The 12,605-nt window shown below is 42.5% G+C and overlaps 1 protein-coding gene across 2 annotated transcripts in view; it reads left to right on the forward strand.

Moving 5' to 3' along the window:
* The window catches only part of PARG (poly(ADP-ribose) glycohydrolase), a 722,753-nt gene that overhangs the window by 512,774 nt on the left and 197,374 nt on the right, over positions 1 to 12,605 (forward strand). For both annotated transcript variants that reach the window (XM_085608405.1, XM_085608413.1), the window contains exon 13: positions 7,660 to 7,807. In XM_085608405.1, the coding sequence (XP_085464531.1) occupies positions 7,660 to 7,807 (148 nt within the window). The remainder of the gene's footprint in view (positions 1 to 7,659; positions 7,808 to 12,605) is intronic.

Below are 12,605 nucleotides of genomic sequence, written 5' to 3' on the forward strand. Positions count from 1 at the left end.
TGGTACGTGGCCTGGAGTGTGTCAAAGGGTGCCTTTCTCAAGTATGTCACCCAGTTTGAAAATCCCAATCATGTCCCATTGCTTAAAGCCTTTAAGCTTCCTGATCTCGGGTAGTCTCGTCCCTTCCCAAAGGAAGGGTTCTCTCGTCCCATTTAATCTGTTTCTCAGCTCCCTTCCATGCTTCTATCACCCTTTGGGTAGCTGGTAGGAGTCAGTTAGTACCTTTGCCCTCGTGTATATAGTGTAGCTACGTGCGGTGCCGGAACTGGAGTCTTTCAAGTGCATATGAGGGGTTATCTCTTGCAGTATGGTTCCATTCATTAATTACAACTAGGTGTGCTGCTCTGTAGTAGGCTTTAATGACTGGCAAAGCAAGACCTTCATTATATGGGTAACGCTGCAGCACGACTCGTGGGTGAGCCCCGTCCCACAGGAGTATACGTAATTCATTGTTTAGTATTGTGAAAATGTTCACTGATATTTTACTGTAAGTGTTTTGCAATATGTAGAGTAACTTGGGAAGTGTGATGATCTTGTAAATGGCGGCCCTGCCCATTATCGTCACAGGGAGTCTTCTCCATCTCTTGACATCTTCTTGAAATTCTACTATAACTCGCTTGATATTTTGGGTCAGGCTAACTACTTCGTCAGTATGATAAACAGGCCAAGGTAACAGAAACCTTCTTGGGTCACCTGTAAGCATCTCGGAAATTCCTGGGTCTCTGTGGAGCTTCCCACTGAGTATAGGTTAGATTTACTCCATTTGATTCTGTAACCTGCATAGTGACCATATTCTTCAAATATTTGTAGGATCTTCAAGGGCTTCACGGTCGGGTCCGTGATATACAGCAGGATGTCATCTGCATAAAGGGATATGTGCTCTTCGTCTAAAAGTTGCCCCATAGTCTGTGAAGCCGCTCATTCCCGGGTGGGATCTAAGGCGGCCACCATTGTTGATGCAAAAACCTAAGCTAAGATAAAGTGTGCCACGCTGCTTAAAAAAAGTCAAGTGGTTGCAGGAGAGTATGTCGTGTATGCAGTAGGAGAAAGTTATTTAAGATAATAGTGCTCACAAACTGTAAATAAAATATACCGAGTAACAACACATGTTGCAGGGGCAGTCCTCAAGGGAGGTTACAAAAGGAGGTACTAAGGAGGGACTACAAAGCCTATTCACGAATCAAAAGCCATCATTTACAAAGGACAGTAAGAGGAGCCAAATGAAGAGATGGGCAGAGGTTCAAGTCCATACCTTAATACAGCATGTCTCGAAGAGACAACGCAAGCACTACCTAGGCAAGACCTAAAAAGGAAAGCATTTGGAGCCAATAAAAGTTAAATTGGCAGTCAATGGAGACAACTTTAAAAGCCAATATAACAAAATCTCAAGGAAAGCTGTACTGGGGTGGGAAGAATGGATGTAAGGCAATGAGTGGGCAAAGGAACAACCAGAAATTAAATTATTTACTTTGGGGAAGGTGGTGGGGTGTTTTGTGATATCTTTGTGGTACATGATGTACACAGGGAAGGAGACATTGAAAATATGTGAAATATTGTTAAGGATGCCTGTGACGTATACGTTGCGAGCTGAGATCCAGCTTAGCATGTCTGTCTACAAGGAAGCAAATTGTTAAGAAGTAGGAGGGTGAAATTTTTTCCATATATGAACATAGAATTAACTGGATTTAAATCGGATTCTCAACTAACATATGGATAATGTTCTTTATATTTCTGTTACATAGGAAAACTATTTTTTAGGGAAAATCAAAAAGACTAATTGGTTAAAAGTACAAAAATTAGACCACATTTGACACTTGTGTGAAGGTTGGCTGGAATCACAAATTCCTTTGTATTTAGTAAAGGTCAAGAAAGCAAAATAACATTTATTCTAGAGAGGTGCTGGTGGGGTACTTACTGGGTGTGTTTGTGTGTTAGGCGCATGAGATAAAGAAGTGAGAGAGAGACAACCAAATGGTAGTAAATTATTACCTTTATCCATTTCTTGATAAACAAAGCTGTTTATGCATGATTTTTACTTTCTGCCTAGGACTGTTTCTGATACCTGTCAGGGTGATGAGGAACAATATATTCCCTTAAATTGATAGACTGCCAATATTTTTGGACTTTGTAAATATAATCCTATTGCCTCTCAGGCCTCGATTCCAGGTAGAGGTGGTATCTGAATCATCTGTAATGGGAATAACCTGCTAAATCGGGGTGAAAGCTTCGCTGGAAAGCCCACTCCAGTGTTTCTTCTCTCTCTCATTTCACCAGCTTGGGAAACTAACGTGAGAGCCAGGTGCAGACTCTGATTTCCTCTGTAATTCTCATTTTCTAAGGGTACCCTAAGTGCCCCAGATGGAATACTGCATGTTACCATTTACTTGGAATTGCTGATACCTATAGCGTTTGCAGGGGTGTACCTACCACTGGTGCAGGAGGTGTTAATGGCACCGGGGCCCATTGAACAATGGTAAGTGCTGTGTTGTACTACCCCAGCAGTGGGCAGAGGGGCCACTTTCCCTGCTTTGCACCATGGCCAATGACAGAATGAGGACCTTGGTATCCTCCATGTATTCGCTGTATACCAGTGTGGTCACCATCACTTGTGCCTGCTCACATTGCCTCGGTGCTGTTTTCCATAAAGTGCCCATTATGTGGTTTGCTTATCTTTTTCCACAAAATTGTGATTGCATTTTACCTCGAGTGCCAAAAATATTATACGTCTGTGTGCACATCCACACTATATAGAATAAAAAAAACTGCCAGTCAGTCACCTACATGGGAACTTGTTCTTGGAATCTATTCAGTTCATGAAGCTACAATTGTTTCTTTGACTACTAGCTTCCATAATTGACTGTTTTTACAATTAGTCGTAGACACAACGTTGTTGTGATGCATCAACTGTAATAAATCACTGACTCCTTTAAAGAATGACAGATAGCATGCACACTAACTTTCTGAAAGAACTATATGTAGCATACATATTGATCTTTTCCTTTTGCTCCATGTTTATTGACTTACCCTAATGCTGTCCACTTGCAGGAAGCGGGCTCTGGTGATTGTTGCTTAACACTTGCCTCCTGTGTGTAAATTCAGGACCCGTACCGCTCTTGGGCCACTGACCTCAAACAATCAGTAGATTTGTAGAGTGCTACTTTTCACGTGTGAGGTTATCCATGTGCTGCAAGGGTCCAGTTGATTAGCCGAATAGCCAGGTCTTCAGGAACTTTCTGAACTTTGGGGAGGTCCGTCGATGAAAGGGTAGCTCTATAATGAAGTGCTCTATAGTGAAGTGCACCAAAATTAAAGGCGTTGCAGTTTTGTTTTGGGCTTATATTCAGTCAGCATGTGACTGGCCCATATGTCCGGACAGACGTGGCATTTTTGGTAGATTTGTTCCTTGTGTACTAGTACCCGTGCGGCGTACTGCTGACCACAGTGATATTTTCTTTGCCAGAGTGACCTTTTCAGTCAAAAAAATGCTTGTATCATAGTTCTCGCAGAATAACTTGACTGGTACATGAAGAAGTAAAACATCCAATGTATTATAGGTTTGGTTTGTTAATATTGTGAGAACATTTTTCATATGTATTAAACAAAAAGTTTTTCTACACATGTATTAATTACCTTGTTAGTCGATATACCAGCCATTTCATCAGGTACTCCAGTACTCCATCAGATGGCAGTCATTGCCCTCAGATGCTAGCGATTCTGTGCCTCTGATTACTCATGACCTCAGTAGGTCTGCCATGATGCGCGCGCACACACACAGCTAGCTAGTCCTGATCCTGATGCAAGAGGGCGAGTGAAGTGGGTTGGAGAGTGGAGTGGGTCCTGGCCACATGGTAGGACAATACTGCAGTGTATTGCTGGGCACTGGAAGAAAATAATTGAAACTTGAGGCCCTCTTTCTCTAGAGCTCAAATGGGAAATGTGTGGCACCAGTGCACAGGTGAGGAGTAGAGCTGAAGGAGAGGCACCAAGAAGGGGCTGAGACATGGATGGGCAGGGTAGAAAGCACTTTGTGCTTGTGAAGGAGGAATAAATAATTAAGGGCCAGAGGTACAAAGCATTTTTCAAGTCGCAAATGGTCCGATTCGTAGAATCGAGCCCTTTGCACCTGGAAAAATACTTTTTCAAATGTGCAAAATGTGATTCAGTAACTTGTTACCAAATCACAATTTGCATTTGCGATTCGGTATTTGAAACAGGCCTGTTTTGGGTGTCTACTTTCAAATTCCAAATTGGTATGGTATGTATTAAAGTGTTGCCACCAAATTCCGATCTCAGACCAATAATACTTTACCGCCATTGGGACCCTTTTCCCTTTAGAAATGGTGAGATAATATCTTTTAAGAGCAGGCAATGGTTACACAGACCAATGTATACTCTCAATACATTCAAAGTTACATGTTTTTCTTTTTAACCGTATCCCATTATTCTCTAAGGAAAACAGGATGCAGTTAAAAAACAAACAAAAAAAAGATTCCTTTATTAAAAAGCAAACACAAGGAGATGATATAAGGAGCGCTGAAACTTTTCAGACACTCACCCCCAGTCACAGATCTGGGTTGAATCCATCATCATTCTTTAGCTCACTTCGCCACCCTGGTTCAGACACAGCTAAATGCAAATCAGTCTTGACCCTGTGCCTCATGGGAACAGTCCAGCCCGAACTGCCAAGCCATGTTTTCCCTGGACCGGAAACAAGCATCCTGGGACCTGTTTCGGGCTAACAGCCCCATCAGCCAGGCTAGCTTGAATCCAGTGGCAAAGTGAGCAAGGGACACAAATCTGTGCATACCCTGCCAACTTGGGGCGAACAAAGCAAACACAAGGAGATGATGGACGGAGCGCTGAAACTTTTCAGACACTCACCTCCAGTCACAGATCTGGGTTGAATCCATCATCATTCTTAAGCTCACTTCGCCACCCCAGTTCAGACACAGCTATATGCAAATCAGTCTTGACCCTGTTCCTCATGGGAACAGTCCAGCCCGAACTGCCAAGCCATGTCTTCCCTGGACCGGAAACGAGCATCCTAGGACCGGTTTCGGGCTAACAGCCCTCATCATCGAGGCTAGTTTGAATCCAGTGGCAAAGTGAGCAAAAACAATCACAGATCATGGTGGTCCAGGCGGGCAACTAGAGCCAAATTTCGGGGGGGGCTGAAAAAGATTTCGGGGGGGGCTAAGTCTGCCGGCCATAGGCAGAGTGGCTGTAAGAAAGGGCGAAAACACAACAAAAGCCTCATTAATGAGTAAATGGTCTTTTAAAGACCCGTGAAGTACTCTGGTGCGGCTGCAATTAGACGGACGCCAGCCCGCGAGGCTGTCTCAGCCGGGCTGTCACACACGACGGGGGGGGCTGAAGCCCGGTGAGCCCAATGGGTGTTGCGCGCCTGTGGTGGTCTGCTGACCTCCGCAGGCCACCCTCCTGTGATGGCTGTGATTCCTAATGGGTCGCAAATTGCAACCTACCTCATTAATATTTGAGATACGTTGATTTGCGACCTGCTAAGAATTGCTATTTGTGAATAAACATTTCTTACATTAGGAATACTGATTTCCTAATTGCGCATCGCAAATAATCGCAATTAGGAAATCGATCTTCCTAATGTTGGTATATCTGGCCGTAAGTGCCTTGCGATCCCAGATGCACCATCTGCATGCAACAGTCAGCAACTTAGTTGATGGCTTGAGTTAGACCCACACCAACAGGTTTGTTCCTGAAGTAGCACTGAAATTTGAAAGTCGTGGGGCTTCAGACACCATTGAACGTAAATGAAAGTCTCTTGAGAAGAGCCCTGTCTAGACTTAACACTTGGGCCTAAAACTGCAAATGTAATTTCTGAATCGTAATGCACAGCAATTGGTGAAATAAAAATCACTTGTACCAAATGTTCGATAGTTGATCTCACTCTTGTGTTGAGAACACAGAAATCACGTTCAAAGTTAATAGTCTCTGCTAAGCTACCAGATAAATGCACATGAAATGTGAGTTGCTAACTCACTCAGTAGAAGGGGTGGATTAACTGAGTATTGACTTAGTAGTGTCAGTAAGATTACAGTGCTACAGTTTGAGCTGTACATGTTATTTTAGTATTCTCATTTCCACTTTGGAATTTGGCACTTTTCTCTTACTCTTCAACACTGAAGTTGTAACCTGAGGGTGCCTGTTGGACACACTGTGTTTCACCCCATATCAATAACCTGGCAGAAAAGCTGGGAATAGCTTCTAAAGATACAGAAGGATTAGGAAATGAACAAGTCTCACGTCTACTTTATATGGATGACTTGGGATTCCTTTGGGTGCCCTTCAATCATTGCTGAAGACTAGGAAATACTACTGCAACAACATCAAAATAAACACGGGCAACATAAAAATTATGGAGCTGGGACACCTAACTTGCCATACCAAGCGGAGAAATATTAAGCTGAGATAAACAAGAATCAAAACAGTTAAAAGTTTGCCCTAAATGGCATTCAATAATGCTTCCCCATTCAACGGGAATACCCACATAGCAGAGGCAGTCAAGAGAGGAGGGCGAGAAGCGCATGTTTTGGCAAGATTTATTAAACTGTATGGAGAAGGCATTATGATGCACATCATGGAGATTCTTCGATCCAAAGTGGTAAATACATTGCTATTCTGAGCTCAAGTTTGGGGACTGTCCCTATCCTCCCATCCACAAATACCAGCTGTGGGTTCTTAGGAAATTCTGGAAATCCACTCTCCTGCCCAAAGCCGATTGCAGCATCACACTCCATGATTTGAAATGCCGTAAATTTGCAGTGTGGTATGTAAACAAATGGAGCTCAACAGCAAAAGGAAAAGAACAAACAAAATAAGAGTGAGAAGAAACCCATAGTTCCAGATATGGAAAGAACTGGTTCCTGCTGTAATAACATTCATGGACCATGTGCATATGACAAGAAAGCATTGGACAGTGAATGATGATGAGAACTTAGAGGCACACATAACCTCACCTTCCTGCCACTTTCTATACACCCTTGTTAATGAGCAGTAGTAGTGTGTCACAGGTTTTTAAAGACTCTGCTTTGTGCATGTCTTCTTTGAGTTAATCATTTCGGGCATCTCTTACTCAAAAACTTAAGTGACCATGAAGTGAGCTTCCCTCTATACTCTCCTCTTACGGATCCCATCAAGCCCCCTCTCCTCCCTACCTACACTAACCTCTCCGTCCTGCGACAAGTCACAAATTGTTTTCCTTTTTCTCTTTACTTCCCACCCTCCACTTTTGATTAATTGTGTCACTAGGTTTTCAAAGTTTTTAGACTTTTGTAGGTAAAGGCCTAAATTAAGCCATATGCAACCTAATAGTAAACGTTGTAACTAGAGCTCATATGTGTGGCCAAAGATGGCAAATTAAATGGGGTGTTCTGTGTATTTATGTAAGTGTGGTATTTATCTACTAATTACTGCTCCTAAACCAACAAGGCAGTATTTAACTGTATCAACTCTTTATGGATTAATAATGCCACTGTGCCTACCTTAAAGCTGCTATATTTCAATTTCCAAATCTTTACTAAACGTATTTTCTTCACCGATTGTTCTGTCCATACCTTTTCCCTGCCTGTGGATTTCCTCTCCTCATTAGCCTTCACGATTAAAACTCAATTTCTTCATTTCCAGGTTGATTTTGCCAACCGATTTGTTGGTGGTGGTGTCACTGGTTCTGGACTGGTGCAAGAAGAGATACGTTTCATCATCAATCCTGAATTGATTGTCTCACGGTTGTTTACTGAAGTCCTGGATGAAAGTGAATGTCTTATCATTACAGGTCAGTCTAGCCCTCTTCAGTCTTTTTAAATGTGATTCATATTCTATAAATTCAGAAATACCATTTTACCTTATGTTGTACACTGTTGGTGACCAAGGTGTACATTTTTTTATTTTTTGTCAAAGCTTAGTTACAGAAGTATCTGTCAGGGTAAGGGAAGCCTCTTATCCATACTTGTAATAGCATTAGAGGCAGATTACTGGTTCCCTTCTCTATTATAAATATTGAATACATCAAGTGACTATCAGAAATAAATGCAAACTATTGTGTTTAATGTTGGCCACATTCGCTGCAATTCCACTTTGGCCCCTGCTACCAAGCCTTCAAACGGTTTCACCCTCTGACCCAGTTGTGCTTCTATACTGAACGTTTGTTCAGGGACTTGCTAAAACATTGGAGTCAGTGCTCATTACTCGTGGAAAGACACATTTGTTGTTTCGAGTAAGAAAGCACATAAAGGTCGTTGGATTTCTCAGGTAGGCCCTTTAAATTCCAAAGGATTAAATACAATGATAGAGGTCTAAACTAGGTAGATCTGTGTTGTTTTTCATGGTAATATCAATTTAATTACTACTGTGTACTCGTTCAAATGGATTTGAGCTTTCTCAGGTGAGTCATTAACAGCTGCCTTCTGGGAATCGTAGTGCACACACTTTTTCCCCTCCGGTGGGGGCCGCTTCATTTCAGTCCATTATTTATTCAAATGCCCTCCAATGCCCATCCGAAATTGTGGGACTGCGGGCTCGGAAATCCTCTGAGCTCAGCCAGCACAGAGGAAAGCTGTAAATCAAATCGGCTTGTCTGGCCTAAAGCCTACCGGAGGGCATTTGAATAAATAATGGACTGAAATGAAGCGCCTCCCACCGGAGGGGGAAAAAGTGTGTGCACTATGATTCCCAGAAGGCAGCTGTTAATTACTCACCTGTGAAAGCTCACCAGAGAGCCAATAATGAAGCATGCTGAATATAAATGCATCGTAATGCCTGCCGTGGACTGACAGAACATTACCCTATGAAGAAGGAGCAGGCAGCTCCGAAACGCGTCGGGTTGTAAATTTGGGGCAGCCTCGCCGGCTTCACAATAAAGTTTCTGTTGAAACAATCCTCTGTGGTGTTGCGCGTTCAAGCACATGACAACTTGGTAGCAATATATATATATATTCTCCAGTCCCTTTTATCACGCTACAAACAGGCGCTGATACCATGGATATCCAACACCAAGTTTATTAACCAAAGAAACCCTGACGCGTTTCGACGGTCAAGCCGCCTTGCTCACACAATGGGCGCCAATGTCTTAGGTCCATATATGCATAATATCTATAATTGTACCTTACACCCAGTCTACGGGAGAGTGAGGCAATAGCTAAAGATATACTATTAACTCCTCATCTGAGTTCAGTCCCTGAGGTATTTTGATATTTAACATTAATATGTATCTCGATTCCAATCTCCTTAGTTGGGGCTGTCTCTTACCTCCTCTGGGACTTTTGGGGACATAGTCAATGACAAAATAAACCAAATCCTTGGCATTGCCTTGGTGACATTGATTAATATGTCTAACCACTGGATAGCTCTGGTCATCATTGGCTATTGCTCTAAGGTGCTGCAAAATCCTAACAAGGACTTTGTGTATTGTGCTGCCTACATGTCGCTTTTGGCAAGTACACTCTAGCACATACACTGCAAAGTCATTTTGTCAATTATATGTGCCCCTTATTTCAATCGGTGTTGTTCTAAGAGGTGACTGAATGGTCGTTCTGTTACGGCCATATCGGTACGCCTTGCACTTAGCGCATTTTAGAAATCCTCTTTTGGCTCTGAGCCACCTCTCGCTTGTGGCATGTTCTGCATCAGCTCTCTAAGCATCGATTTTGCCCTCCTAAAGGCTATTAATGGGGCACTCGATATCTCTGAGCCTATGACCGGATCACTTCTCACAATGCTCCAATTCCTATATAGGATGTTACGTACTCTAGCATGGTAGGCTGAGTACCCCGTAATGAGTCTTACTGGGCCTGCGTTGGCAGATTTTGTCTTCTTCATCTCACTGTTAGCGGTCCCAAACAGCATCTCCTCTCGGATTTTGGGTCTTGCTTTAGCCTCTGCTGACCTTAACAGGCCTCGCTATAACCCAGCACTCTCATTCTATTGAATACATCTTTCTTTACCACACCCAAAGCTTCCTCACGACTACAGTTTCACTTCATGCGTAGGCATTCCGCAAAGGGGATACTATTTTTAAGTCTGGTAGGAAGGAAGCTGCTAGCATGGAGAATGGAATTACCAGATGTTTGCTTTCTGTGTGTCTTGGTCTGGAGCCTATTATTTTCAACATACACTACAAGATCAAGGAAATGTACTTCATTCTTACTGATGTTACTGGTAAAGGTGAGATGTAAATAGTTGTTATTCATTTCTTGTGAGAGTCTCTGCACTGACTCAAATGATCCTTTCCACAAGATGAAAAAAATCATCAACGTATCTGGTCAGAAGGACCACGTTCTCTGACCATTCCCTGGCATGTTTGACCTTGAGTAGGTGTTCCTCTCACCAGCCCATATGCAGATTAGCATAGCTGAGGGCGAAGTAGGTACCCATGGCTGTCTGTTTGTAGGTATGTTGGTCATACATTAAGAGGTTGTTGTCTAGACACCATTCAGCCATGCTGAGAAGCACACGTGTTGGCTGGTGTAAATGAATAGGTCTAGATCCCAAGAAATGTTTAAGTGCTCTAATCCCATCCACGTGCCTAATGCTGGTATAGAGAGCATAGACATCTAAGGTCATACGTTGAAACTGCTCATCCCAGGACACGTTATATATCTTGCGCAGGAAGTCTTCAGTGTCCTTAATGTGCGAAGGTAACTTGCATACATACTCTTGGGGAAAATGGTCTATGAATCTAGAAGTGCAAACAGCCCGATCGCTGAGATTATGGGACGACACGGAGGGTTGCTTACATTCTTGTGTACCGTTTGAATGAAGTACAGATTTGGAGTGAGCGGGTAGTCAATTTTCAAAAAATCAAACTCGCCCATGGAGATTGAACCCTGGCCCCTCCAGCTGTACAATTCCGTGTGGAATTTTTCTTTGATACCTTGAAGGCTCAAGGGACCCACTCTACAGTAACAACCTCTGTCCTGTAATGGCCTGTGCACTTCTGCAGTATACATAGCGAGAGGCGAGAGTACCACTTTGTCTCACTTGTCGGACCACCTCATTACTATGCCTATCCTTGGTTTTATTAATCACTTGTAAATACTGCACTATTACATTGTGCCCTGTATGCAAAAATTTGCTGCTAGATTCAATAGCAAGCTGTTTCAGTTCGCATATCACATTGTCTGCACATATGTCAAGAGAGTCCCGAGGCATGACAGGCAGGAAACTAGACTTTGGTCTGAATGGCGTTTAAATGGTACTATATATATCCAGTCCCATTTCTGCTGCCAATTCTTCTTCCGGTCTCCTTGTCTGCTGTGATCCTCCTTGCAATTCATCCAAGTCCTGCATCAGTGTCAAATCGTCCACTGCCAAAGGTCCTATGACTGGGATGTTATCGCTGGCACTTTGTATTCGACTTTGTTTGCTCTTAAAGTATTTTTGTAGTTTCAATTTCCTTAAGAAATTTCAAAATATATATATTTATATATATCTAGCTTTTGTTGCTGTAAGGAGAATCCCTGTTTAATCATCCCTCCCTACGCCCCACCCCCACCCTGATATAGAGTCAAAGAGGACGGAGGTGTTCAGAAAATTGATGTTCTTTTTGGCTAGCATAGCCTTTGAGGTTGGTAAATGCTGCTTGCTCATTGGGCAGCTACATGCTTGCCCTCTGGGACATGGCCTGCAAGATCTTGCTGCACTCGCATGTAGAATTTAGGGCCTCGTTTGCTCAAACCATTCAAGATGCAGCCAAATCTGTGATTAGCTCTGGCTTAGATGCTACTGATAGTCTGAGGCAAGCAATCGGCACAGTGTGGTGCTCCACCACCATTGAAATATGTGATATCTGGGTTTTCCCAGTGACTTACAGGCATCCATTATAGATAGGCTTTCCTGTTTTCAGTTTCTATTTTTGGTAAATTCTGGTGGGCTTTTTTCAGTTTTTTCAATACCTTAAAAAAACAGTGGTTATCAGTGGTTACACATTTCCATGCCATTAAAAACAACAAAGTGTTTTCCGGTGTTTATGGAATTTTAATTTAATTTTAATTATTGCTTGCTTTCTGCATTGATGAGGTATATGAGGTCCAAATACATTTTTACTGCACCAGAATGGACTACAAAGTCAATAGCATTCTTCATTAACTCTGAAGATTGTAAAGATGCTTTCAGCATACCGTCTAGCAAGTGACAAGGATCTCTTACAGGGAAGCACTTCAGCTCAGGTATCAATTTTGACAGACCATCATCCAACTTTTTCACATACATAGCTGAATTACTGCAAATACAAACAATATCTCTCCAATCTTTATTGAACTTGGTAGGAACTTTTTACAGCAGCATTCCAAGCGACACTGCGTTCCATTTTTACCAAACGTCTGGTGTCATATTTTCACCACTATCTCAGATGCTTGGTGACAATATTCTTTTCACATATACCTGTCACTACATCTTGCATTGAATGTTTAAAGCTTGGGATGTTTGGCAACTCACTTGCAATCAGCACTGACTCACTAGAAAAGTGGGCTGATGTTTCAAAGGATTTCACCCATTCTCTGTCTGTGGGTAAATGTGATGGCACATATTAGGAAAGATTCTTATGAAACCAGCCTTTTTACCTATCAGTAAAATCA

The sequence above is a fragment of the Triturus cristatus genome, chromosome 1_2, assembly GCF_964204655.1.
Source record: "Triturus cristatus chromosome 1_2, aTriCri1.1, whole genome shotgun sequence".
Lineage (NCBI taxonomy): Eukaryota > Metazoa > Chordata > Amphibia > Caudata > Salamandridae > Triturus > Triturus cristatus.